This window comes from Candoia aspera, chromosome 17 (assembly GCF_035149785.1).
Source record: "Candoia aspera isolate rCanAsp1 chromosome 17, rCanAsp1.hap2, whole genome shotgun sequence".
In the NCBI taxonomy this organism is placed as follows: domain Eukaryota; kingdom Metazoa; phylum Chordata; class Lepidosauria; order Squamata; family Boidae; genus Candoia; species Candoia aspera.
The window spans coordinates 7,368,396-7,392,678 of record NC_086169.1 but is presented as its reverse complement, the minus strand read 5'-3'; the positions used below and the strand labels follow the sequence as shown (position 1 = coordinate 7,392,678).

Below are 24,283 nucleotides of genomic sequence, written 5' to 3'. Positions count from 1 at the left end.
AGTGGCCAAGGTTGAGAACACTGGTTTACAGCAATGCTGGATGGTAATGTAGGAGAAACATGGTTTCTTCCCCATCATATTGGCCTTAATTAACATAGTGAAGCAATAATATCTTACTGCCTGCCATTGTGAATGGGGAAGACTTACCTTCAGCTGCAGCGCAGAATTCTGGCAAATTATATTTTTCTTTCTTTTTAGCCTCTTGTGCCCTGTTTGTCTCCTTCTTTGTGACTGAATGCGTACATTACCCAAAACCATCATCCTGTGGGGTGGATTCAGGCTGGGTGGGCTGTATGAACTGTCAACTTGCCATTATAATTGGTAAAACATGATTTGTTTGGTGAGAACCTAGCCAATTATGGTTTATTCATAAAAGCATGGCCAGAGGTTAGACCAGTGTTTTTTCAAACTTGGCAACGTGAAGCTGGCTGGGGAATTCTGGGAGTTGAAGTCCACACATCTTAAAGATGCCAGGTTTGAGAAACACTGGGTTAGACTAACATGCAATTGAAAGTGCAATTTGGCCTGTATATTTCCATTTTCCCCCAGCTGAGGAAGCCTCAAGCCTCCAGATGCGTGGAGTTCACATTCTGTAATTCCCAGTCAGCAAGGCCATGGCAGAGAATTCTGGGAGTTGAAGTCCACAGTGCCAAAGCTAGGAAATTGATTGACATAACCATTCCAAATTTGTTAAGAATCAACCTGCCAGTCTTCAAACTTTTTAAAGTTTGGATTATGACTCGTTCATAGCTGTGTACGTAACTGCCTCCTCTTTACCCAGTTTTGGAGGCCAAGATAAAAAACAGCGCTGAATTTCTCAGGGGAAATACTTATCTGAACTTCATTTTACAAATTTGCAAATGACAGAGGCAATATCGCTCTGTTGCAGAGGGATCCACTCTGCTGTATTTGATTCCTCACTGAAGCACCAAATGCAGAGTTGGACTAGATGACCTCTGAGTAGCCTCCCAACTCAATGATTCTACAATTCTCCTCCCCTGTTTTTAGTTTTTTCTTTTTTGTATTTCTGCCAGCCTTGGGCCTCTGCAAAACTCATATCTCCTCTCTGTATGTAGAAAAAAAGTTTTGACTACATAAAACTTGAATTTCTATGATGCACTGAGAGATGCAACCCCATTTCCATGGTTCTGGTTTTAGTATATTGTGCACACTCATACAATTGGTTGAATGGAGCAAACCATGGGGACATGTAATGTTGGCATTTCTTTGTTTTTGCATGGACCAAGCCACTAGGTTACCATAGTAATTGAGTACTTTCTTAAGTATTGGCAGGATGAAGAGGTCAAAATTAATTGTCCTCAGTTTGGGTGGTAAAGCTGCATTGCCTGGGGGAGGAACTTGCCTGGACTTGTTTTAGTTTCGCTTTTGTAGCCTTCCAGCCCAGTTGCAGCTCAGTCCTCTCTGAGCGTGTGTGAATGCACAGCTTGCAAATATGTTTTTGTGCTTTCTGTAACTAAAGTTATTTTTATAGAAATGCCTGGTGTGTGATTTTTCTGATCTCTTGGGCCAAACGCTTTCCAGCACTCTGACACCTAAGGAATTTTGCTCTAAGGAGCACAGAAAGGGCCCTAATTTTTACAGAGATCAGCATTCCTGCATAATCACAGAGATCAGACAAGATTTGGGGTGATTTTCAAAAAATAAATGTTTGGGTAAGGACAAACCTGCTTTGGTGTGAAAATACTGAATGCCCCATGCCGTACTCAAAACTTGTCTTTTTCTTGCTGCCAAGAGCGAATCAGACACACTCACCCTTTATGGCAATTTCCTTTTTTTTTTAATTAGCTGATTAATTCTGAACTTTTATTTTATTTTCCTTCCACCAAGGTCTACTATGTACAAAAACATTTTTTTATTTCTGAATCCTATAGAAACAAGTGCAAACCAAATGCAGTTTTTTTTTTAAAAAAAAAAACCCTAACAATCCAGCGGGTTAAAGGAACAGAAACACAGATAGGTACAAAATCTATAGCAAAATCAATGCCCCTTCATGGTGGCTGGTACAACTTTTTTTTTTTTTAGAAAAAGGTCCTTAATAAAGTGAGAACTGCCTTGCTGAACTAGACAATTAAAAAAAAGTGCTCCCAGCCCCGTATCCAGTTTCCAAAGGTGGGCAGCGAGAAGAAGCTCACCACAGCCAGGGGCCAGAGAAGAATGTGGCTCTTCGATGGCCCGTCCCCTGTCCTTCCATGCTGTGGCTATCGCTGGGGAATGCAGATTCCGCGAGGCCAGGAACGTGAATAGCCCACCTTGCAGGTGCAGAAGTAGGACCCGCTGGTGTTCACGCAACGGTCAGTTTTGCAAAGCCGCCCTCGCTGGTTTAGTTCCTGGCACTCGTCGATATCTGAAAGGAAAGGAGAGACCAGGAGGTGGACAAGAATTCCTCAAGCGTTTTTAAATTTTCTATCTGGGCAGAAAAAATACCCCCCATGCTGCTTTTTTATGTCCTCCACCATTTCTGATGGGGAAATCAGCTCAAAAATACTGTCCGGGGAATTGTGTTAAGAAATTTGTATGCACCTGGAGGGTAAGGCAGGCTGAAAAATGGAAAATTCTCGTGCAAGGGAAGAAAACTTCAGAGAACTGGCAGGGAGGATTTGGGCTGAGCCTCAAAAAAATACTCCCAGTTCTTGAGGACAAAGGTTTGATTTGCCAGCATGCCTTCCCCAGAATGCAGAAAGGCCCACTCTGCAATTTGCTAACTTGTTGGGGAATTTCTCTTAGTCTTTCGAAAGGATGGAAGGGAGGCAAAATTGAAGCAGAGGGGAGGGGATGAAGGAAGGAAAGGGGGCAAAGACCTGTCAAAGCCAGCCTTGGTAACAGTGAGGACTAGAAACCTGTCTCAAGAAAGGCAAAGCAAAAATAAATGCACTAAGCATTTAGCATCCACCCATCCACACACAGAGGCTGTGCGTTCACATTTAAAGTAACTAGGTCACTTAACAGATTGAGTGGCTGCCTTTGCAAAACATGCCAAGATAGCTTAGGGTTAACCTTAGTTCACTCTTAGGTGGCTTAATGTGTCCTGAGAACCCAGCCTAGTTGCTTAGCGGATGGTTTAGTGCAGCGTTTTTCAACCTTGGTGACTTAAAGACTTAAAGATGCTTAAAGATGACTTAAAAAAGACTTTTAAGATGCTGGCTGGGGAATTCTGGAGTTGAAGTCCACACATCTTAAAGTGGCCAAGCATGAGAAAACCTGGCTCAGCGTATGGTGCGAGTGAGTGGTGTGAATGCAAGTCACAAAAAAGCCCACAGTGCGTGCATGCCTGAAGTATGTCCCCATTACGGGGGGACAGTGGTGGGTGCAGGGAAGAGAGCTCAGAGCTCAGGCTGATTTGCGACAAGTAAGAATTGCTCTGCTAAATCAGGCTAGCTTTGCTGCTCCTTTCTCCAGAAACAGCCTTCCCTACCCAGCAGCTCCTAGCTGACTTTGGGAGATCTGGGGAATCTCAGCAGGATCGGACCAAAGCTAAGCAGAGTAGATAGGAGACCACTCAGAAATCCCTGCCTCATTGGCTAAACGGTGACTTTAAAACAAAGTTCCGGGGACAGCAACCCTAAACCAGTATTGCTATCACACAAAATATATAGCCATGATAAGATGTCACAAAGGGTTGGACCTGCCTGCTGGCATCCAGAGATAGACTGCACTGAACCCAGAGGCTCCAGGGAGCCACTAATAATGCTGAGATCGGGAAACGCATTTCATTGCTCACTGCAACATGCGCTCAAGGGTTCATCTGGCCAAGAACATTGGGGCAGCGCAGGAGTGGGGAAACACCCGTCCGCCCCTCTTACCCAGGCAGCGGGTGCGAGTGGTGTCCAGCTGGAAGCCTAGAGGACATTCGCACACAGAGGCCTGCTGGGTGCGGACACAGCGCCCGTTCAGGCAGCGGCATTCGTCTGAATCCTCTTCTGAACTGTCAGCGTCTGTGGCCAAAACAAAGGTAAAAGGTAAAGGTTTCCCTTGACGTAAAGTCCAGTCGTGTCCGACTCTAGGGGGCGGTGCTCATCTCCGTTTCTAAGCCTTGGAGCCGGCGTTGTCCGTAGACATTTTCCGGGTCATGACGACACGGAACGCCGTTACCTTCCCGCCAAAGCGGTACCTATTGATCTACTCACATTTGCATGTTTTCGAACTGCTAGGTGAGCAGGAGCTGGGACTAGCAACGGGAGCTCACCCCGCCGCGCGGTTTCGAACCGCCGACCTTCCGATCGGCAGCTCAGCGGTTTAACCCGCAGCTCCACCGCGTCCCTGGCCAAAACAAAAGGACACAATAAAAAGGCCCAAACATCTGGAAAAGGACCATGGGTAACTTCCTGCTTTGTCTGCTCCCAGCCCACACCCAGTTGATTCCTACATCCAGATCAGAGCAAGCACACCCGCCGTTCAGTTCAGCCAGCGAAAAACAGAGTTTGAACTTTATTTATTAAACATCAGCAAATATCAAAAACACTTAACTGACATAAAACTGACAAAAACAGTTAACTGACATAAATGGGGCAAAAGCAGGGAGAAAGACATGAACAATGGGCAAAAATTAACATTACAGGTAGTCCTCGACTTATGACCACAATCAAAACTGGGACTTCTGTCACTAAGCGAGGCAGTTGTTAAGTGAGTCACACCCGATTTTTTGACCTTTTTTGCCACTGTTAAGCAAATTGCCGTGGCTGTCAAGTGAATCACGTGGTTGTTAAGCATATCCAGCTTCCCCCATTGACTTTGCTTGTTGGAAGCCAGCTAGGAAGGTTGCAAATGGCGATCACATGACCCCGGGACGCAGCAACCGTTGTAAATACATACCAGTTGCCAAGTGCCTGACTTTGATCACGTGACCGCAGGGACGCTGCAACGGACTGGTTGTAAGTCCCTTGGTTCAGCACTGTCATAACTTTGAATGGTCGCTAAATGAATGGTCGTAAGTCAAGGACTACCTGGTATCTGTATCTCTACAGTATATCTATAACAAAAAGACACTGAATTTTCCACAGCCGCTTTTTTGCCCACATCCTGTGGGTTATTAGCACAGGGAGTCCTAAGGGAAGTGGCTTTTGGAGATCCCAGCTGAAATCCTTGTACTATAGGTACGATGCATGGTTGGAGCAGAATAGAGATGGAAAGGAGGGCACCAGGTGATCCCTCCTCTATTCTGCACCATGAAAGGAATTGGTGGGTGGGGATGATGTCTCTTACATTAGCAGGGGAACATATTCAAGGCCTTCCGTTGTCTCTAGACAAGACAGACAGCATGGGGTAGGGGGAAATTGAAATAGAGAGAGACAAGCTGGCTAAGCAGTTTCTTTATCCTAGCTAGTTCAGTGTCTGGTTTAGTAGTCTTTCTCTCTTCTTTGACATTCCTGACTGACAGAAAGGGGCTGAAAAGAAAACATCAAATGGAAAGGAAAGCTGGTGGAGAAATCTGGTATCTTTCTATTGATTATGACTGATTGTGTGCCAATTTCATTCATGATCCTGATTTGCAACCTTATCACTTCCCAAAGTGGTCTCCAATTTAAAATTCAATCAACAGCAAGAAAAGGAGAGAGTCAGAGGCATAAGGCCTTAAAACACAAAAGGCCCCGATTCTAAAAAGCCTAACTTGAAAATAAGCCTCTGGATCCACTAGCCCGAGTCAAAAACCTGGAATTTAGGATTCAACCCAGCAGTGAAAAAGATATAACCTTGCCAAGCCCTCAGCCCCAAATCTTAATGGATAGGAAGAAGACGATCGGTGGGCCAGACAGTCAAGGCCCTTTAAAAGAGAAGTACCCTAATGTTGAATTTAGACCAAATGTGGCAGGGGAATGAGTTTAAACAGCCGCATGCGTTAACTAGGTTGGGAAGAAATGCTTAGTACTAGTAAAAAATGTAATGTAATATAATATTTTAACATTACAGGTTGTCCTCGACTTACAGTATGACCACAATTAGGACTGGAACTTCCATCACTAGGTGAGGCAGTTATTAAGTGAGTCACACCCAATTTTACTACCTTTTTTGCCACCGTTGTTAAGCAAATTTAATATAAAATGTAATATAAGAGGCATGTATGTTAGGGGAAAAGAGGAAGGAAGGAGGAAAGAGAAAAAGGGATGGATAGATGGAGCAAGAGAGAGAAAGAAGAGAAACTGATGGGGGAAGGAAAAGAAAATATATAGAAAGGAAAGAAAGGAAGGAGAGAAAGAAAAAATAAAGAAGAGAAATACAAAGAAAAGGGAAAGCGGGGTAAAGAGAAAAATACAAAAGAAAAGAGAGAGAGAGAGGCCTAGAAGGAATAAAAGATATAAAAACTGAGAATCTAAAAGGTGCTGTATATAAGAGCCATATAAAGTGGGAAAGAAAGAAAAAAGGAAAGAGAGAGAGAGAGAAAATAAGGAAACAAACTGGGAAGGCAGGCAGGCAGGCAGACATGTCCACACTGGCTACCTGCTATCCACAGACACATTTCAACCTTCTCCGGCTTCCCCGACCTTCCCTTCCTGCTCTTGAGTCCTTTTGGGGTCCCACCCTGGCCGCTCCAGGGAAAGACCACCATCTGGCCATGTTTAAAACGTAAGAAGAGACGCTGGATCAGGCCAGAGGGCCACGTACAGCGGCTCTGGGGAGCCAAGTCCCTCTGGGGAGCCCTGAGCCACAGAGCCAATGCCTCCTTCCCCGATATCTCCCGGCCACTGGATGGAAGAGGCAAAGACGCTGGAAGGAAAACCGAGCCAGCACGACTTGCCAAATGCTCTTCGGGGGTTGCCCAGGCCCCTCTTAAAGCCATCGGGGCCATGGGCATCCCTCCACCTTGTGGCAGTCAGCCCCACAGGCTACGACATTGTCCACGCAAGCGGGCTCTGCTCCCTCCTTCACCTCACCTTTATGCACCTCCCCGAATGGCGTACTGAAGTCCCAGAAAGAATTGCTTTCACTTGGAGCAGACTGGCAGTTGAAACCTGGGGAGAGAGGAAGGCCACAGCCCTCACTGCCATCGTCCCGTCCCCAGACCTTGCCCTTCTGGAGGTGGGCAGAGTCCCCAAGCTGGCATGGAAGCGCAGGAGCCCTTTCGCAGGAGCGCCCACAAGATGTTCTCAAACACATGCTCGGGGCGAAGAAAGATGCTGCGGTGTGAGCTTTGCCGCAAATGCATCTCCCCCAGTCCCAAGTGTGCAAGGAAGAGGGAAGGAAAGAGAACTCTGCACATGCTCTACAGACCCTTCACCTCCCGGGCTTAAATCCTGACTTTGGAAAAGACCTGGCCAAACGCTCAGCCTCTCCAATCCACCCATCTCTGGAGAATTTCCCGCCTCCTTCGCAGGCCCTTCGGTGGGCTCTGAACACTGAAAACAGAGCTGGTGCCCACAGGAAGGGCGAGATGCCAGCCTCCCCAGGAGGATCGTTACCTGGGCTGCGTGGTGGGCAGGCGTGGCAGTGGTAGCCCCACCCTTTGCCACGGCGGCAGCAGCACTCCTCGTAGGTCAGCTGTCGGCCGGCGAACGGAGACGAACACATGCCGTCCTCGCCTCGGAGCTGCCAGCAGACGTCCGGCCGATCGGTCACCTTGTCTGCGGGGGGAGGGGGGAGGGCAAAGGGAAGAGCAGGCAGAGAGGCTAGAGGTGCAACAGGGCAACAGCTGGCGACCTTCCAGGCTAGGGGTGAGCCCGGCTTTGTTCTCCAGGCAACCCAACTTTTGAAAAAAAGAGAAAAGGGAAGAAAGGAACGGAGGAGGGAAGGCAAAGGGAAAAGGAAAAGGAAAAGAAGAAGGGAGGGAGGGAGGGAGGAAAAAAGGGAAAGGAAAAGAAAAAGAAAAAAATGAGGAGGGAGGGAAAAAGGGAAAAGAAAAGGAAAAGGAAAAAATGAGGAGGGAGGGAGGAAGGAAGGAAGGAAAAAAAGTAAGGGGAAGGGGAAAGGGGGAACAGAAAGAAAAAAGGACAGGACAAGAAAGTCTTGTTGCTGCCCATAAAGGTGGGGAAAGAAAGAATCTAAGAGCAGCATTTCTCAACCTTGGCCGCTTGAAGATGTGTGAGCTTCAACGCCCAGAATTCCCTAGCCAGCCATGCTGGCTGGGGGATTCTGGGCACTGAAGTCCGCACATCTTCCAGCGGCCAAGGTTGAGAAGCGCTGCCTGAAAGCATTAGAAAATGTAGCCACCGCTCACCAATTTTGCTGGTCGGAACACACTTCTTCTGGGCAGGATCGTACGTGGTTGAGGCCGGGCAGGCACAGTGGAAGCTGCCCCGGGTGTTCTCACAGCGTCCGTTCACACAGTTGGACTCGTCCAAGCACTCGTCCACATCTGGGGCAGAACAGACAACAGGAACTCACAGCCAGGAGTATCCAGACCGACAGAAAAACAGGGCCTGGGATCCTGACTGCCAGTCACTGGGCCCCCAAGTTAGATGCTCCCTTCAGAATTAAGCTTGTCTATTGGTTTGTTCAATCAATCCATCAATTTGTATGGCCGCCCATCTCAACGAGTGACTCTGGGTGGCGAACAAAATTAAAATAAAATTAAAAACAGTTACAACCGACAATAGTTCTTATTCTGAATAAGGCATTATGGCCACTTCTCCTGCCTTCCCCTCTCCCCTTGGCTTCTTTTGAGCTCACGACATTTAATTTGCGATTGCCAAGGATTAGACCCTTCACCTTCTCAGCCAGATGTGGAAACACACAGGGTTGGAGGGCTTCCATTATTTAGACTTTGGTGGCTTTGCTCTAAAGCAGCAGGGTTTTGAGGCCAGGCCAACAAATTTGGATCGGCCGGCCTCTCCTTCAGGAGGGCCTTTTCCCCAGGTAAGGTGGTTGGTCCTGTGGTTCCCTTAACTTCTGGGAAAAAATGCTTTTGTGTCTGAGTGAAAGAATCTTAAAGATCTGAAACAACCACAGCAAGAAAGAATTAAGGGGGAAAAGACTCCCAGAATTCCCCAGCCAGCATGCTTTGAGATGGGTGGAGTTCAACTCCCAGAATTCCCCAGCCAGCCAGCATGCTTTAAGCTGTGTGGGCTTCAACTCCCAGAATTCCCCAGCCAGCATGCTTTAAGCTATGTCGGCTTCAACTCCCAGAATTCCCCAGCCAGCATGCTTTAAGCTATGTCGGCTTCAACTCCCAGAATTCCCCAGCCAGCATCTTTTAAGGCCGATTCTGCTCAAGAACAGCCTTTAAAAGGCTGATCCACCTGTTTGGTCCCCCATATCCCATCTGGCTTCAGTGGCCGCCCTCCAAATGCCCGGGCACCTCTTTAAGCCTGCTTCCTGCCCTGCTGCCTACTTAGAGGTCACCCTTACCCCCCGTGCTGAACTTTCCTACCTACCGACACACTCCAAGAGATTGGCATCGTAATAGAAGCCGTGCTTGCAGTAGCATTCGTAGCCTGGCTGGGTGTTCACGCATTTGCCTTCTTTGCAGATCTCTTCGCCAAACAGGGTACATTCGTCTATGTCTGAGGAGGAGGAGGAGGGAGGGATGCAGAGATGGAAAACAAGGGAAGACCAGGAAAAGGAAGAAGAGATGAAGACGGATGAGGAGCAGGAAGAGGAGACAAAGAGAAGAAGAAAGAGGAGATGGAGGAGGAAAAGAAGAAGAGAAGAAGGGAAAAGAGGTAAGGATGGCGGAGAAGGAAGAAGATGAAGAGATGGAAAAAGGGGAAGAGGAGAGGGAAAAGAAGGAAGGAGAGACGGAGATGGATGAGAAGCAGGAAGAGGAGGACCAAGAGAAGGAGAAGGAAGAGGAGATGGAGGAGGAAAGGGAGAAGAGAAGAAGGAAAGAGATAAGGATGGCGGAGAAGGAAGAAGATGAAGAGATGGAAAAAGGGGAAGAGGAGAAGGAAAAGAAGGAAGGAGAGACGGAGATGGATGAGAAGCAGGAAGAGGAGGACCAAGAGAAGGAGAAGGAAGAGGAGATGGAGGAGGAAAGGGAGAAGAGAAGAAGGAAAGAGAGGTAAGATGGAGGAGGAAAGGAAGAATAGGAGGAGGAGAAAGAGGAGATGAGGAGAAGGAGAAGGCTGGTGAACAGATGCCCACATTACCAGAATGCTGCGGGTTTCTCGTGACCACCCCTAGATAGTCATCCCACCCTCCTGCTTTACCAGCAGCATCTCCAGAGCCACGGTCGGCCCACCTCTGCCCTGAGGCCACTCAGCAGCTTCACTGGTGGGGGGGCAGGCTGGGCAAGGGGGCTGGCTAGCCATCCTAGGCCCCTGCCCCGGAGAGAAGCCGCGACGCCCCCCTCCGATCCCATGAAGGCCACCTCAAAGGGACTCCGCTGTCATGAGTGAGGATGGCCAGCAGGGGGCTCCCATCCAGACTGTTAAGCGCATGCGTAGCACTGAGGAATTGGTCAGCCATTCAAAGAGACACAGATTGGGACCGCCTTAACCCTTGGGGGTTATATGGCTGGGTTTTCCCACGCTTCTTCAGTTTGTTAGGATTCCTGTTATGTACTAGCAATAAACATTAGAGACCAGTTCCTTGTCTCAGCGTGGTTCCTGGCTGTTAGGACATCTGCCTTGTGTACCTTCAAGCGCCCAAACACTCACCACGATGCGTCGGGATGCCGTAGTTCAGGACGGTGTCGTCCAGGATGAAGCCCTTCCCGTCTGGGCAGAGGGTGTGGAACTCAACTGTTCCAGGGGAGGAAAAGGAGAAGGGAGAAATCTTAGTCGTGACTTACTAAGATGCCCAGGCCTCTTCAGTTGGAGAAGCAGCTTTTCGTTCCCTTTGGCCAGCGATGCCAGTGGCTGAACGACAGCCGTCTGTGCCGCGCCCCTTCTGCAGAAAAGTCCCTTCCACCCCAGCACAAGGCTGAGGAATGTCAGATTACAAGAGGGGGCTGAAATAGGTCTTGACTAACTCTCAGGATTTCTGGCGAAATGCACATAAACCAGGATCAGACGTTGCGCTAAGCCATGCCTAGGTTACCCCGTCTGTTGAACGAGCCATTCCCTTCCTGATGCTGGTCTTGGATCGATTAAAGAGGAACAAATGGAAAGTCAGCCTTCCCACAGGGCACCCTCCCAATACAGGGCATTTAATTCCCAGAATTCTTAGCCATGGCCGTGATGGCTGAGAATTCTGGGAAGGGGCCCATACCTCCCGAGGGCATCCGTGCTCAGAACGGCTGCAGCAGGCCAGAACCTTGGTAGGCAACGTCACATGTGCTGCATTCACACAATGAGCCACAGACATGACAGCTCGGCGCAAAGCACTCGCCTGTCCCTTCAAACTTACTCAAGCTGAGTACAGGACAGGGGTAATTACAATTTACTTGAGCTGAGTTTCAAACCTGGATAACTTCCAGTGCTGTCGTAACTTTGAGCAGTCGTTCAATGAATGGTCGTAAATCGAGGACTGCCTGTAATTTGCATTGAAGAGAGATTTCCAACTTACTCGAGTTGAGTACAGGACACGGATAGATTTCACAGTGGTCCCCCCAGCCTGCCCCAAGCGAGCAGCAGCACTCCTGGCGAGTAACGTTGGTAGCAAGGACGCTGTCGCAAAACACGCTGTCATCGAAGTTCAGATAGCACTCTTTCTTATGGTGGGGCAGTTCTGCGGAGAAAGGCCACCACCGTCACGGCGTGCCCCGGAGGAATCTCTCCCAACTCAGGAGTCTGGTCTCCTTAGTGCTTCCTTACCCACCTTCGCAACTCTGCCGGTCTTTGGAAGGCGCAAATCCCTCATCGCACACGCACACAAAAGAGCCTTCGGTGTTCTCGCACACCCCGTGCGGTTGGCAGAGGTCAGGATCTTTCGCACACTCGTCGATGTCTGGGGAGGCATTGGGCTTGTTTGTGCAACAGAGAAAGGCCCAATCCCCAACTTTTACAGCATTGTTCACAGGAGCCCCGGCTGATCCTGGCACACAGGATGGGTCAGCCATGGGGAGGGAGATGCCCTGCAAATCACTGATCGGTGACGCCAAGACGCCCCATCTATAAAACACAGGGTTCACTCGCGAGCCCCTGGTAGGGGATTTGGGGGCAAGCTCCCCCCAACACGAACACAAACCTTGGCATTTTCGATTCCTTTCCAACTGGTATCCAGTCCGGCAAAGACACTGGTAGGACCCCACCGTGTTTACACACTCGCCCCCGATACAGGCAGCAGGGAAGTCGCATTCGTTTACATCTAAAGGAGGAAAGATTGGGGGAAAAAAAGTATAAAAGTACTGCCCCAGTTTTTATCAGCAAAAAGGGCAGGGTTGGTGATTTGCTCAGAAGTCACGTTTTCCAGCCTAGGGAAAAAAACACATCTCAAATTTGACAGGGGCAGGCAGTGTTTTTCAACCTTGGCCACTTTAAGAGGGTGGACTTCATCTCCCAGAATTCCCCAGCCAGCAGAGCTGGCTGGGGAATTCTGGAAGATGAAGTCCACACCTCTTAAAGTGGCCAAGGTTGAGAAACACTGGGTGCAGGTATAAAGTTTGTCAGGATTTATCAGCAGGAAATGACAGAGAACTCTGCACGTGCTTAATGGCATTCTTGTCTTTCACGCTGCTTGTTAGGTTTGGGGGCTGAGGTGTGGCTCTGATCAAACATTTTAAACCTTGGAGCTTGGTTGTTTGCTTGCAGACGTTTCATGACCCAACTATGTAATACCATCAGTGCGAGGGTGGGAGGGATTTGCTCCCTGTTTATATGCAGTGGCTTGCCCTGCCAGTGTTTTTTTTGGGGGGGGGGGCTCTCCTTGGTAGTTCCTTGATTAGGGTACTTTCTGCCTGCCTGATTTTAAACCTTCTGGATATGCAACCACACACTCACCCCCCCCTCTGATACGCCAACCTTTTCCCTGATCTCAAAAGAATATACCACTTAATGCCATGACCCAAATCTTGGATTCTACGTATTTACTTTTTCAACAAAAGCCCTGGCCCAAACTTTATTAAGGCTTCAGGTGCTCGGAGAAAACAGGCAGACAGGCACAAGTCTTCTACACAGGCTCAAAAGTTCTCCTTCACAGCCACAGAACACAGATCCCTTCCCATGACTGGGCAGGAATTCCTACAAGACCCCCTGCTTCCCTCTCTCACCTTTGCAGCGGGGCCCATCCTTCACCGCCTGGAAACCCACCGGACACTGGCACTTGAAGGACCCCAGGGTGTTCACACAAACCCCATGGGCACACAGTGAACCATTCTGGCACTCGTTGACATCTGCAGGAAGAGAGATGGATCACTCCCGCTCTGCTGCCTTCTGGAAGTGGGGGACTACTGCTCCCATAACCCTTTACCCATCTTGGCTGGGGTGGGAATTGTAGTCATCATCTGGAAGGCTACAAGCCAAGGAAGTCTAATGAAGAGGAAGATAATTTGATGGCTTGATGGCATTAAACTCCATCAGCTCAGGGCAGGGCCAATTCTCTTCCTCCTCCCAACAGCCCGCAAGGGAGGCCAGGATGATGAAGCTGTCCATGTAGGGCCAAACACTAAACTCTGGCGTTGCAAAAATCTATCTATCATCAATCGTTTATCCTTCTATATCCATTTATCATCTATCTATATCTACGCCTATCTATATCTACCATCTGTCTTTCTATCTCCTTCTATATGGACTGAGCTGGGTCTTCTCTGCTGACTGCATGCAGGGCGCAGAAAGCAAGTTACCAACGCAGCTGCGGAAATCGGGTGCCGGGACAAAGCCTTCACCGCAGGAGCAGCGGAAGGACCCAGCCACGTTCTCACACCAGCCGTGTTTGCAGGTGGCATCCTCGGAGCACTCGTCCACGTCTGCGGGGAGAACAGGCCGGTGAGCTTTTTCCACCCTGGGGCTCTGATCGGTCATGTGATGTGGACTCAGCTGTGGAGGTCTGCAAACCAGGGTTTACGGCAGAGCGGTGCTGTTGGCTCAAAGACCACACAGGACTTTGCGGGTTACACGGGAAGCTGATTTTAAGCGGGGGGTCCGGGATTTTAAGAAATGCCTTTGCCAAAATCCCAGCAAGGTTTAAAAACAGGTCGACATTCTTGGTCCCACATACTCTGGAAAAGTTTTGGGGGCTCCTAAAAGCATGCTACTGAGATTCGCTTTTTGCATCCCAATTTACAGCTTAACGTATTCAGACCCAGCACTCGTGGCCTTGAACCCAAATTTCATGGCTTAACAGGTACAAACCCAACCAATTCTGATTTACTCAATAAACTGGGCTTAAACAAACCAGGACTTAGGGTGACATGTGAACCCAGTTCCAACATTCTGCAGGAAGCCTAACTTGAGCCAGATCACAAAACCCACCAGGCCCACAACACCTGCACAAATCTGTAACAGAGTTTGCAGAATCCGATCTTCAGAACAAGTAGAGATTTTCCTTTGGTGGCCTGTAATTTTTTTTTTAGTTTTTGTCATAGCAAAGGAGATGAAATCTGTGTAAGTGCTTTGCTTTTTTTTTTAAGTCATGAGGACTAGACTCTTAACTCTTTTTAAAAACAACCATAAAGTCTGACATTTCCCTAAAGCTGAGAGCCGCTGTGGCATGTCTTACCAGAACATATGCCATTTTGGGCCCGGAAACCTGGCTGGCAGGGGATACATTTATAGCTCCCAGGTTTATTTTCACATCTCCCGCCAGGGCAAGTCCCCGAGTCAAGACACTCATCGATATCTGAAAGGAGAACAAGTGTAGTTTAATAAAAAAAAAAAAGATTACCAGAAAAGAAAAATATGTCAGTGCTAATGAAACTGGCTAACTTAACAAAACTAACATTCACTTAATTTGGGCATTTTCCCCCTACTGTTCCATTTGATGAAAAAAAAATGTTGCTTTTGCCATTTTTTTCAAGGGGAAGAGAATCTCGGTGAGATCTCCACAGGATTTTCTAACATATTTACTGATGCACGTCCTCTTTCCTTGCACTCACTCTCTGGCGGTCTGAAATTTCCCTGGCTTCCCATCCTTCCATTTAATATCAAAGGAAAAACTGCTCCACGGGAGATGTTTCAGTTGTGCTGTGGGCCTGTCCCACCTTAGGGAAAAGTTGCAAGGATTCTTCCTTCCCCTGGAGAAATTATCCGCCATACTTAAAACGTTTTGAACCATCCACACTGCACCGGCGCTGTTCTGACGCTATTCCGGGTGCACGGTAGCATCCCAGGCTCAGAATGGCTCCTTCCTGCTCAGTAATTCCTGCTCAGTCCAACTTTTTGGATTAAATGCCTGCTCCCTGAAGAAGCCCCAGTGAGGAACAGACTTGGGAATTTCCTATCCAGGTCCCCCACTGCATACCCTCACAGAACGGCTGCCGGGAAGGCTTCAGCCGATAGCCAGGATGACAGTCACATTTGTAGTACCCAGGGAAGTTGATGCAAGAACCGCCATCTCCACAGATGTTGGGCCTGGCGCATTCATTGATATCTAATGGGGGGGGGAGAGTGGGAGGCAAAAGGATAAGTGAAGGGGGAGCTGCAGGGTATCCCCAGCATCCCCCCCATCTCAAGATCTTGGAAGTCTCACCCATGCAGGATCGGACGCCCTTCTGCACTTTCAGCTGGTAACCCCGATTGCAGTGGCAGTTGTACGACCCACCCGTGTTCATGCACACGCCTTTCCCGTTGCCACACAGCTCCAGTTCACACTCATTTACATCTGGGGAGGGAGGAAAGACTTGTGAATAGAACCGAGGACACGGTCGCCTCCCACGGCACAAAGAGCGCCGTGGCTGCGTTTGCGTGGCACCAATAAATCGTGGTAAGCTGGATTACCACTTTTCTCCTTATCAGAAGCCCAGGCAGTGCCTAGCAGTGTCAAATTTCCCCTCACTGACAATTTTTCTCTGGGTCTAAGGTAAGCAATGCACCAGAGGGCGGTTCAACAAATTCCAATGCAAGACAGGCTGTATCCCATGTCTCATTCAAATCCTGTTTATGTTAGTAGCTACATAAGCCACCCCAGGGATATTGGGAAGGGATGAGTGGGATTATAATACCCATCATTGTGCATCCTTCCTTCTTTGGTGAGCAAAGAAAAGGAACATTTCTCTTTAAACTCAGTGTTTAAACCAGTGTTTCTTAGCCTTGGCCACTTTAAGGTGTGTGGACTTCAACTCCCAGAATTCTCCAGCCAGCTAATGCTGGCTGGGGAATTCTGGGAGTTGAAGTCCACACACCTTAAAGTGGCCAAGGTTGAGAAACACTGGTTTAAACCAAAGAAGGAGAATCAAATCAATCAATAAAACCACTCGCCTAACTCTCTGAAAGTTCGGTGTGCCACCCAAACACCGTCAGACAAAGCTAATAGCAATACTAATCCTAATGGAATATGGCAGGAACAGCTGACGCTAGGATTCAGTAAACACAGAAGGCTTGGTCTTAAAAGTTGGAAGGAGATGACCAAATGGGGAAAGAGGTTATTTACGCACGTACAGAGGGCTTTTGAGATCCAGCCGGCCAGAAGCTACGGAGCTACATTTTTTTAGGCGTAAAAGAGATTGATTTATTATTTATTATTTCATTTAAAAGATTTGCACGGCCACCCATCTAAAAACACAACTCTGGGCAGCTCGCAGCAACAAAACCCAGAACCATAAATCATAAATCATAAAATCAAAACAAAATCCAATGCCTCAATCATCTCCTTGGGATGCCCCAAACCAACTCCAGACATCCTCATTCTACCCCAGCGCCTGTGTTAAAGACCAGGCCTTGATGGCCTTCCAGAAGGCTGAAAGGGTGGGAGGCCTGCTGAATCTCCGGAGGGAGGGTGTTCCATAAGGTAGGGGCAGCCACGGAAAAGGCAAAAATATAAAATATAAATATAAAACACATAAAATAAAAGAGATGTTGGGAGACTGCAAATGGAAACTCGTCTTTATGCTTGTGCTAGCATGCCCAACTGATCCCAGTCCAAACTGGAGTGGGGAGAAGACAGAGGTACGTTTGGAGGTAGCTCTCTTACCTACACAATACTTGTGCTGTGAATGCAACCGATAACCGTGGTAACACTGGCAGGTGTGTTCGGTTCGAATCGGGATGCACTCGCCGTGTCTGCAGATGTTGGGGTTCAACTTGCAAATGTCAACCTCTGTGCATGGGGAAGAGACAGAAAGGCGGACAGACCATCTAAAATGTTCCATCGATGGGACAGGCACCCGGTTTTTCAACAGGAAGCCTTCAAGCACAGCCATTAAGTTCCAAGTGAAAGAAATCTACAGAAATCTAAACATTGAACAGGCCAGGGAAAGCATCCCTGTGAGTGAGAAGGGAAGGTTCCACTGAATTATTATTATTATTATTATTGAGATTTATAAGGCTGCCCAACTCACACACAGTGACTCCAGGCGGCTTACGGAATTAAAAACCATAAAAACACAATAGACACCCCCCAGCAGCAGCAAACACATTCATATCGGCCACTTGATTGGTTCCGAAGCAGCCTGGGGTCCCCAGGGCCATCTTAGCTGCCCTTTATGTGCAGCTAAAGACAAACAATCAGGTTATTGGCAATTTAATTTAATTTAATTTAATTTAATTATTTTATTTTATTTAATGTATATGCTGCCTGACTCTGGGCGGTAATGGGTATTTTGCAAATTTCAAACTAACAGGGGAGGGTGTCCTGACTCATGGGCTGGATTCACACCACACAGGAAAACCTCAACCCAGCTCAAGAAAAACCTAAACGCTGGGTTGACGTAACATGCTCCACTGGGGGTTAATGTGCTGGGCTGGTTCACACAACAGAGAACATCTTGAATCCCACAAACAGCCCAAGCCCACTTTGCTTCATTCAAAGTGAGTTGGGCAGGTCCAGTTGCTTTATTTTTAAAAAATTCTTTCCAGAAAAGAGAATGGGGGGAACCAAGAGCTTACCAGTCTCTTGGGTTGGAGAAATTTTTAATTCATCCTTTCTCTCCTCTTCTGGATACTTTACCACGACGGCAATGGTGGGCTTGGTGATGACCACTGCAAAGACAGAAGGACCCCCCAGTTAAGAAAATGCCTGCCCAGACAAGGCTGGGGAGACGGTACTGAGAACAATCTCTCACTCACCAGGGTACCGGGGGCCCAAAGTCGGGGTGTTGCCATAAGGTACACCTTGCTCTTCTGAAGTCGTCGCATATCTGGGCAACTGGAGATGTTGGGAAAGGAAATGGGAAAGAGAGAGAGACAATTAGGGTGGGAGATTGCCTTGGCTAGGCGGTTCTTCAGAACGATTATTGCTAGGAATTAAATTATGGCTATATATTTGTGTTTTGGGGTTTATTACTACACACGAGAGGGGAGGGGCTTGGATCTGCCATCTAGCCTGCTTTGACACCTGCCTGTCACAATTGGAGCGCCATAAAAATATTTGGAAAGAAACGCATGGTTGGAATTCTTTCTCCCAGAATTCCTCCCAGCTCAGCCAGTGGAATCCTGGGAAGCTAACACTGGTCCAAACTCTGCCTTGTAATTCTGCAAACCCTTTTCCCCCCTCAAACCAAGCTTCCCAGGTTCCTGCCGTCTTCTCCAAGCACCGGAGAATTTCATTTGCACTTCTCCGGACGGTGTTTTTGAACCGCGGCAGAATCCCGTTTCCTGTGACCCATCGTTCCAGCCCTCTTATCCTTGTGACTTTCCATAGTTCCTAATCCCCGGGGGGATTTTCCTCCAGGCCTGGAAGATGTAGATTGCAGGGTGGCACTGAGAACCATGTACAAGGGAGGAGACAGGGACAGCCTCGCCCCCTTGTCATTAAATCAGCATATGGCACACAGCGCCAATGAGATTACGTCCAAAATTTTTCCTTTTGAAAAAAAGGCAGAAGACAGACCTCTGGAGACCCCACTATCATCTCCTGGTGGCTCATATAGAAATCAGCAACCATCTGGGATTGCATTATATTTGAAGATGGCCACTAACTTCTTTTCCACTGCCTCCCATACAGACTTTTTTTTACCTCTTTCACGGTTCTGCAGTGGGTCTGGCACTTACCACTGCTGGAGTAACAGCTGCAAGATATAAACCAGAGATAGGACGGTGATTAGAACTTTTGATGAGAATTAGTGCACGTGTGAACACACACAATTATTCTACTGGTCTAAGCAATCATGAAATTGCATTTCCATAATAACCGGCATCCAATAATCCAATTCCCTTGTAGCATTTGCTAAAGCTTTTAAAAAATGCTAAGCAAAATACTGTCTTATGTGCGGCTTCAGAGACTGCATTAGATGGCATTCATGTATTTCCAAGGACTAGAAACTTGCTTGTCGTTTTTTATACACAGCACACCTCTGCAATCATAAAGGCCAGGAACTTGCTTATTCTTTTTTTTTTAAAGAAGCCAACTCCTCTGCAGTTAAAGACAACAACGTCATCTCTGCAGTTATAAAGTCCAGAAAGGTCCTTTCTTCTTTAAGACTCCAGTAAATCACTGAGACACTTTGGTAGCTGGCAGTAAACCAAGTCAAATAACTAAACCTATGAAACAGCTTCCAGATCTGTTCTTTGGCAGCGGAATCCTGATGTGCCCCAGTTATGATTTTAATCCAAACTCACTTTGGTCTAAAATAAAAGCCCAAAATCTCAGCTTCAGATTTTTGTCTGGGAGAGTTTGTTTCGCAAAAACAAAAGCCAAGTTTCTAGGCCTCATACTGGTAAAGCTCGAGATCAAACTCAAAATGCCACTTTTCACACTGTTTTTTGGGCTGGGATTCCAGCTGGGTTGGGATTGGAGTAGTCAGAAAAAGGAGAATTGGCTTTAAAATCACAAACATTCTGGTTTTGTGTAGCTGGACTTAAGGAACGGGGAACACGGTCTGGCAGAAAAGCAGAATCCAGAAACACAGAATCTTAAAGGCCCCTTAATACCGTATCTGCTTGTGGATAAGCCAAGAATGTTAGTGGCCAAAACACACCCAAAAAATTGGCTTCGTCTTATATGCAGATGGGCTTATCCACAAGTATATATGGTAATACTTTTTTAAAGTACCTGTACATCCCATATATACATGCATATAAGCCCATCCGTGGATAAGGCGAACCTCAAATTTTTAACCAAAATACCATGAAAAATGCATGTCAGCTTATCTATGGGTGGCCATTTTTCATGGTATTTTGGTTAAAAATTAGAGGGCCAGCTCATTCGCGAATGGGCTTATCCACAAGTATATACGGTAAATGTAGAATCATTCATAACCATTCACACATTGAAAAGGAGCAAACATCCTGGGGTGTAGACATAAATTCCTGGGCAAAACTGCTCTGACAACAGCCTTCCTCAAGTGGAAGGGTTAGAACTGTCATTCCCAGAATTCCTAGCAGCACAGCTAATGGATTGCTGGGAATTCTGGGAGTTTGAATGCTACACTTATCTGGAGGATGCGAGATTAGGAAAAGCTCCCCAGATTCTCTGTTCCACTTAAATAGGTGATGTTGTTGTTACAGGTAGTCCTCGCTTAACTACCACAATTGGGACAGGAATTTTGGTTGTTGAGTGAAGTGACCCGATTTTACGACATTTTTTGCTGTGGTCATTAAGCAAATCACTGCAAGCATTCAGTGAACCTTGTGGTTAAGTGAATCACACAGTTCCCCATTGATTTTGCTTGCCAGAAGCCGGCTGGGGAGGTCGAAAATGGCGATCACATGACCACAGGACTCTGCGACGGTCATAAATGCGAACCGGTTGCCAAGCACCCAAATCATGATCATGTGACCACTGCAACGGTCATAAATTGAGGACCAATCATAAGTTGTACCGCTGTAAGTCCAAACCATCACTAAACGAATGGTTGTTAAGCGAGGACTACCTGTATATCGTAGTAACAGTAACGGGGCTATTGCAAATCTGTTCTCTGTTTTGAAATAGCTCTATCACTATTACTCTCACACTATCACTATTACTATTATTATTACTATTACTATTCCAGAGTAAACCTTTAGCCCCAGAATGCTTCTGGATCACTGGCTACAAAACAGTTTTAGAAAAGAAAAGTGATGTGCGAGTACAATCCAGGATTTTGTTCCAAACAGCACATGCATCCAGGAAAAAACACTGCATTCACACCATGCTTTCAGAGTCATTCCGTTCACATTTTTTGTCTGTGTGCCAGCCCATAACTAACCAGACAGCGGGGTTCATATTACACCAGATGCCACCAGAAAAACTAACCCAGATTAAAGCTAGCCAAGCTCAGTGTGTTGTGTGGACGCAGTCTCTCAGAGTTTCACCAACCTGGTTAAACGCCAGTTGGAAATAAGCAAGGAACATCTTGGCATGGAAGTGGAATAAAAGGAGGGAACCGACTTCACTACTTTGCTCCTAATCAAAGGGTGTGGAGACAGCCATGCATACCAAGGCAGCCATTTTGTGAGGGCGCCCACGGCCCTCCCTTCACCTTCCGCAGAGGTCCAGGGCACCGAGAGGCACGGGAGAACCAACCTTCTGCTTCCTGCGAATCGCTGCCCAGGGGAGCAGGGCTGGGGGGCTCTGGGCGCGGTTGTGGCAAGTCGCTGGTGGCATCCGGGTGGATCTGCAGCAGGAATTCGCTCTCTCCCTGGATGGTCAGGGTTTGATGCAAGGTCTGGATGTGGTAGCCTCTCCCCGCCGGGCAGATTTCTCTGAATGCCGCTGCCCAGCAGGGAGAGAAAGCGAGAGGGTCAGACGACCTCAGCAAGCACGCGGGTAACATTTGCATGGCAAAGTGATGGGACAGGAGAGCAAACAAAACTGGAGTAGGCCATATTGAGTGTCCCCGGCTTACGTCGGTTCATTCAGCGACCGTTCAAAGTTACGGCAGGGCTGAAAAAACGGATGTACGGCCAGTCCCCAAAGATCTGGCCATCGCAGGACCCCTGCTGGCACGTGGCCGCCATTTGCGACCTTCGCCGCTGGCTTCCCACAAGCAAAGTCGATGGGGAAGCCGGCAGGGAAGGTCACAAGTCGCTCCCGCCCACAGCACCCCCCAGCCCACCCGCAGCCTCTGCTGGCCCTCCTGGGCATCCCCCACCCCCTGCAGCACCCCTGCGCTCCTTACCGGGGACCCCCACTGCTCAATCATTAAGGGCAGCAGCCGGGACTGCTGTCGCTAAGTGAAGCAGTCACACGACGTTGTGCTTTACGACTGCAGCATCAGCCACAGCAATCCCGTTCTCCATTGCCGTCGTAACCCGAGGACTACCTTTAAGTAGTGGGTAGATATCCAAGCAGTTCGAAAACATGCAAATGTGAGTAGATTAATTGGTACCGCTTCGGCGGGAAGGTAACGGCGTTCCGTGAGTCATGCTGGCCACATGACCCGGAAGTGTCTATGACAACGCCGGCTCCAAGGCTTTGAAACGGAGATGAGCACCGCCCCCTAGAGTCGGACACGACTGGACTTTACGTCAAGGGAAACCTTTACCTTTACCTAGATATCCTGAACAAGCAAAAGTTGCCCATTCCTAGGGTAGTCAACTCCGAGTGAGTCAAGTTGCACACACCTGGGACAGAGCACCTTGGTCAGCTGCCATGTAGACCATTCCGAGCAAGAGAAGTTGCCCAACATTCAGAAGACAATACCAAGCGAGGGAGGCAAGAGTAAGGAGAGGGGCCGGGGCCAGCAAGCAGGACAGAGGAGCGGATCCAAGCGAGAGGAGGAGGAAGCCGATGGCTGACTCACCCGTTCCGTCGGCCGGACACCGCTCGCAATGGGCCCCCCAGGCTTTGCCCACACTGCAGCAGCACGTCTGGCGGGTCAGCCTGGTTGAGAGGGGGTGCTGGCACTGCCGCTCGGGGCTCACCAGCCGGAAACAGAGACTCCTCTCCCCGGCTTTCTCCGCTACGCTCCCCGGAAAAGAGAGATGGAGAGGAAGGTCAGAGAAGCCAGCCGAAGGGAAGAGGCAATACGTGGGCTGGGATGCAACTGAGGTTGTGTTGTGTGGATGCAGCCCCTGTGTTAAATCAAGGACACCGAACCCAAGATTCCTCCTAGCTGCCACCACATTATTGCTGTTGCTTTTATTGTAAGTGGGGAGACTATTACAGGTAGTCCTCGCTTAACAACCATTCGTTTAGTGATGGTTCAGACTTATGAAGGTGCTAAAAAACAGACTTGCGCCCAGTCCTCGCACTTATGACCGCCACAGTGTCCCCACAGTCACGTGATCATGATTTGGGCACTTGGCAACCAATTCACATTTATGACTATTCCAGCTTCCCATGCTCATGTGACCGCCATTTTCAACCCTCCTGGCCAGCTTCTGGCAAGCAAAATCAATGGGGAAATGTGTGATTCGCTTAACATGGTTCACTTAACGTGATTCCTTTAACGACTGCCACAAAACAGCTTGTAAAATCAGGTTGGATTCACTTTGCTTACCAACCAAAATTCTGGTCCCAATTGTGGTTGTTAAGCGAGGACTACCTGTAAATGCAGAAGGTCTGGGTTCGCACAACATGCTAAGCTAGTTCAAATGAGGTCAAGCATGCTGCAGTTTAGTGGGTTGTGGGAAGCCAGCTTGATAGGAAAACTGAGCTATCACATTAAGCCCCTGCACGATTCCTTCACTGGGGCATGGCTAACTCAGCCCTGATGCTTTGCTAACCTGGATCTAGCAGGTTGTATGAATCCAGTCAAGCTGAAATCGTAGGAGCAGGCTGGGTCTAATGTAATTTTAATTCAGGTAAATTCAAATAGAATGCAATCAAATTGAGCTTGTGTCCTCCCACCCGCATTTTATCGCTTTAGTCCAATCTGCTTTGGGGGTAGCATTCGGAGGCTGAGCATGAAGTCCTGAGGTGCTAAGTGAACGCCAGGCCTGTTTGATTTGGGCTTAGCATCTTGTGTGAACTCAGCTGGCGTGATTTATTCAAGCTTTAAACAAACCACGTGTGAAATCTCAGCCTAGACTTCCCTGCAAGGCTGTTGCAGAGATAAAATAGCAGGAAAATCTCAAACAGCTTCCGTCTCTCTCTTCCCTGCCTAGCCGCCATCTTGTGATGGGGAGACATGGGTGGACCTGTGCAGCCAGTCACCATCTCTCTGCCCAACCTACCTACCTCACAGGGCTGTTGTGCAGATAAAACAGGAGATGGAAGAATCATACTTATCGCCTTGAATCCATTTGAGGAAAAGTAGCATGGGAATAAGAGAGCGAAAAAGGGGGAAAATATTTATTTAATGGGCTTATAGAGGGCCGCCCAACTCAAACCCTGTGATTCTGGGCAGAGTACAAGCAATAAACCCCCCAAATCAGCACGTAACATTAAAAAACCTACCCAACGTATAAAACATAACAGGGCAACCAAACACAATAATTAAACAAGCCACTCAAGTGCCTGGGGAAATGGACTTGATGAATTTTAGTGAACTCAGTCA

The 24,283-nt window shown here is 48.0% G+C and overlaps 1 protein-coding gene across 1 annotated transcript in view; it reads right to left on the bottom strand.

Annotated features, from left to right (window-relative positions):
* Positions 1 to 1,791: 1,791 nt before the first annotated feature.
* The window catches only part of LTBP3 (latent transforming growth factor beta binding protein 3), a 36,525-nt gene continuing 14,033 nt past the window's right edge, over positions 1,792 to 24,283 (bottom strand). Inside the window, exons 7-27 of the mRNA XM_063317096.1 lie at positions 22,586 to 22,744; positions 21,367 to 21,555; positions 18,915 to 18,931; positions 17,991 to 18,069; positions 17,811 to 17,903; positions 16,897 to 17,022; positions 15,457 to 15,588; positions 15,229 to 15,357; positions 14,488 to 14,607; positions 13,613 to 13,735; positions 13,040 to 13,162; positions 12,019 to 12,138; positions 11,650 to 11,778; positions 11,398 to 11,559; positions 10,548 to 10,631; positions 9,324 to 9,452; positions 8,168 to 8,305; positions 7,413 to 7,574; positions 6,888 to 6,965; positions 3,822 to 3,953; positions 1,792 to 2,365 (exon numbers count right to left, since the gene is read on the bottom strand). Coding sequence (XP_063173166.1) covers positions 2,220 to 2,365; positions 3,822 to 3,953; positions 6,888 to 6,965; positions 7,413 to 7,574; positions 8,168 to 8,305; positions 9,324 to 9,452; positions 10,548 to 10,631; positions 11,398 to 11,559; positions 11,650 to 11,778; positions 12,019 to 12,138; positions 13,040 to 13,162; positions 13,613 to 13,735; positions 14,488 to 14,607; positions 15,229 to 15,357; positions 15,457 to 15,588; positions 16,897 to 17,022; positions 17,811 to 17,903; positions 17,991 to 18,069; positions 18,915 to 18,931; positions 21,367 to 21,555; positions 22,586 to 22,744 — 2,570 coding nt within the window. The 3' untranslated portion in view covers positions 1,792 to 2,219. The remainder of the gene's footprint in view (positions 2,366 to 3,821; positions 3,954 to 6,887; positions 6,966 to 7,412; positions 7,575 to 8,167; positions 8,306 to 9,323; positions 9,453 to 10,547; positions 10,632 to 11,397; positions 11,560 to 11,649; positions 11,779 to 12,018; positions 12,139 to 13,039; positions 13,163 to 13,612; positions 13,736 to 14,487; positions 14,608 to 15,228; positions 15,358 to 15,456; positions 15,589 to 16,896; positions 17,023 to 17,810; positions 17,904 to 17,990; positions 18,070 to 18,914; positions 18,932 to 21,366; positions 21,556 to 22,585; positions 22,745 to 24,283) is intronic.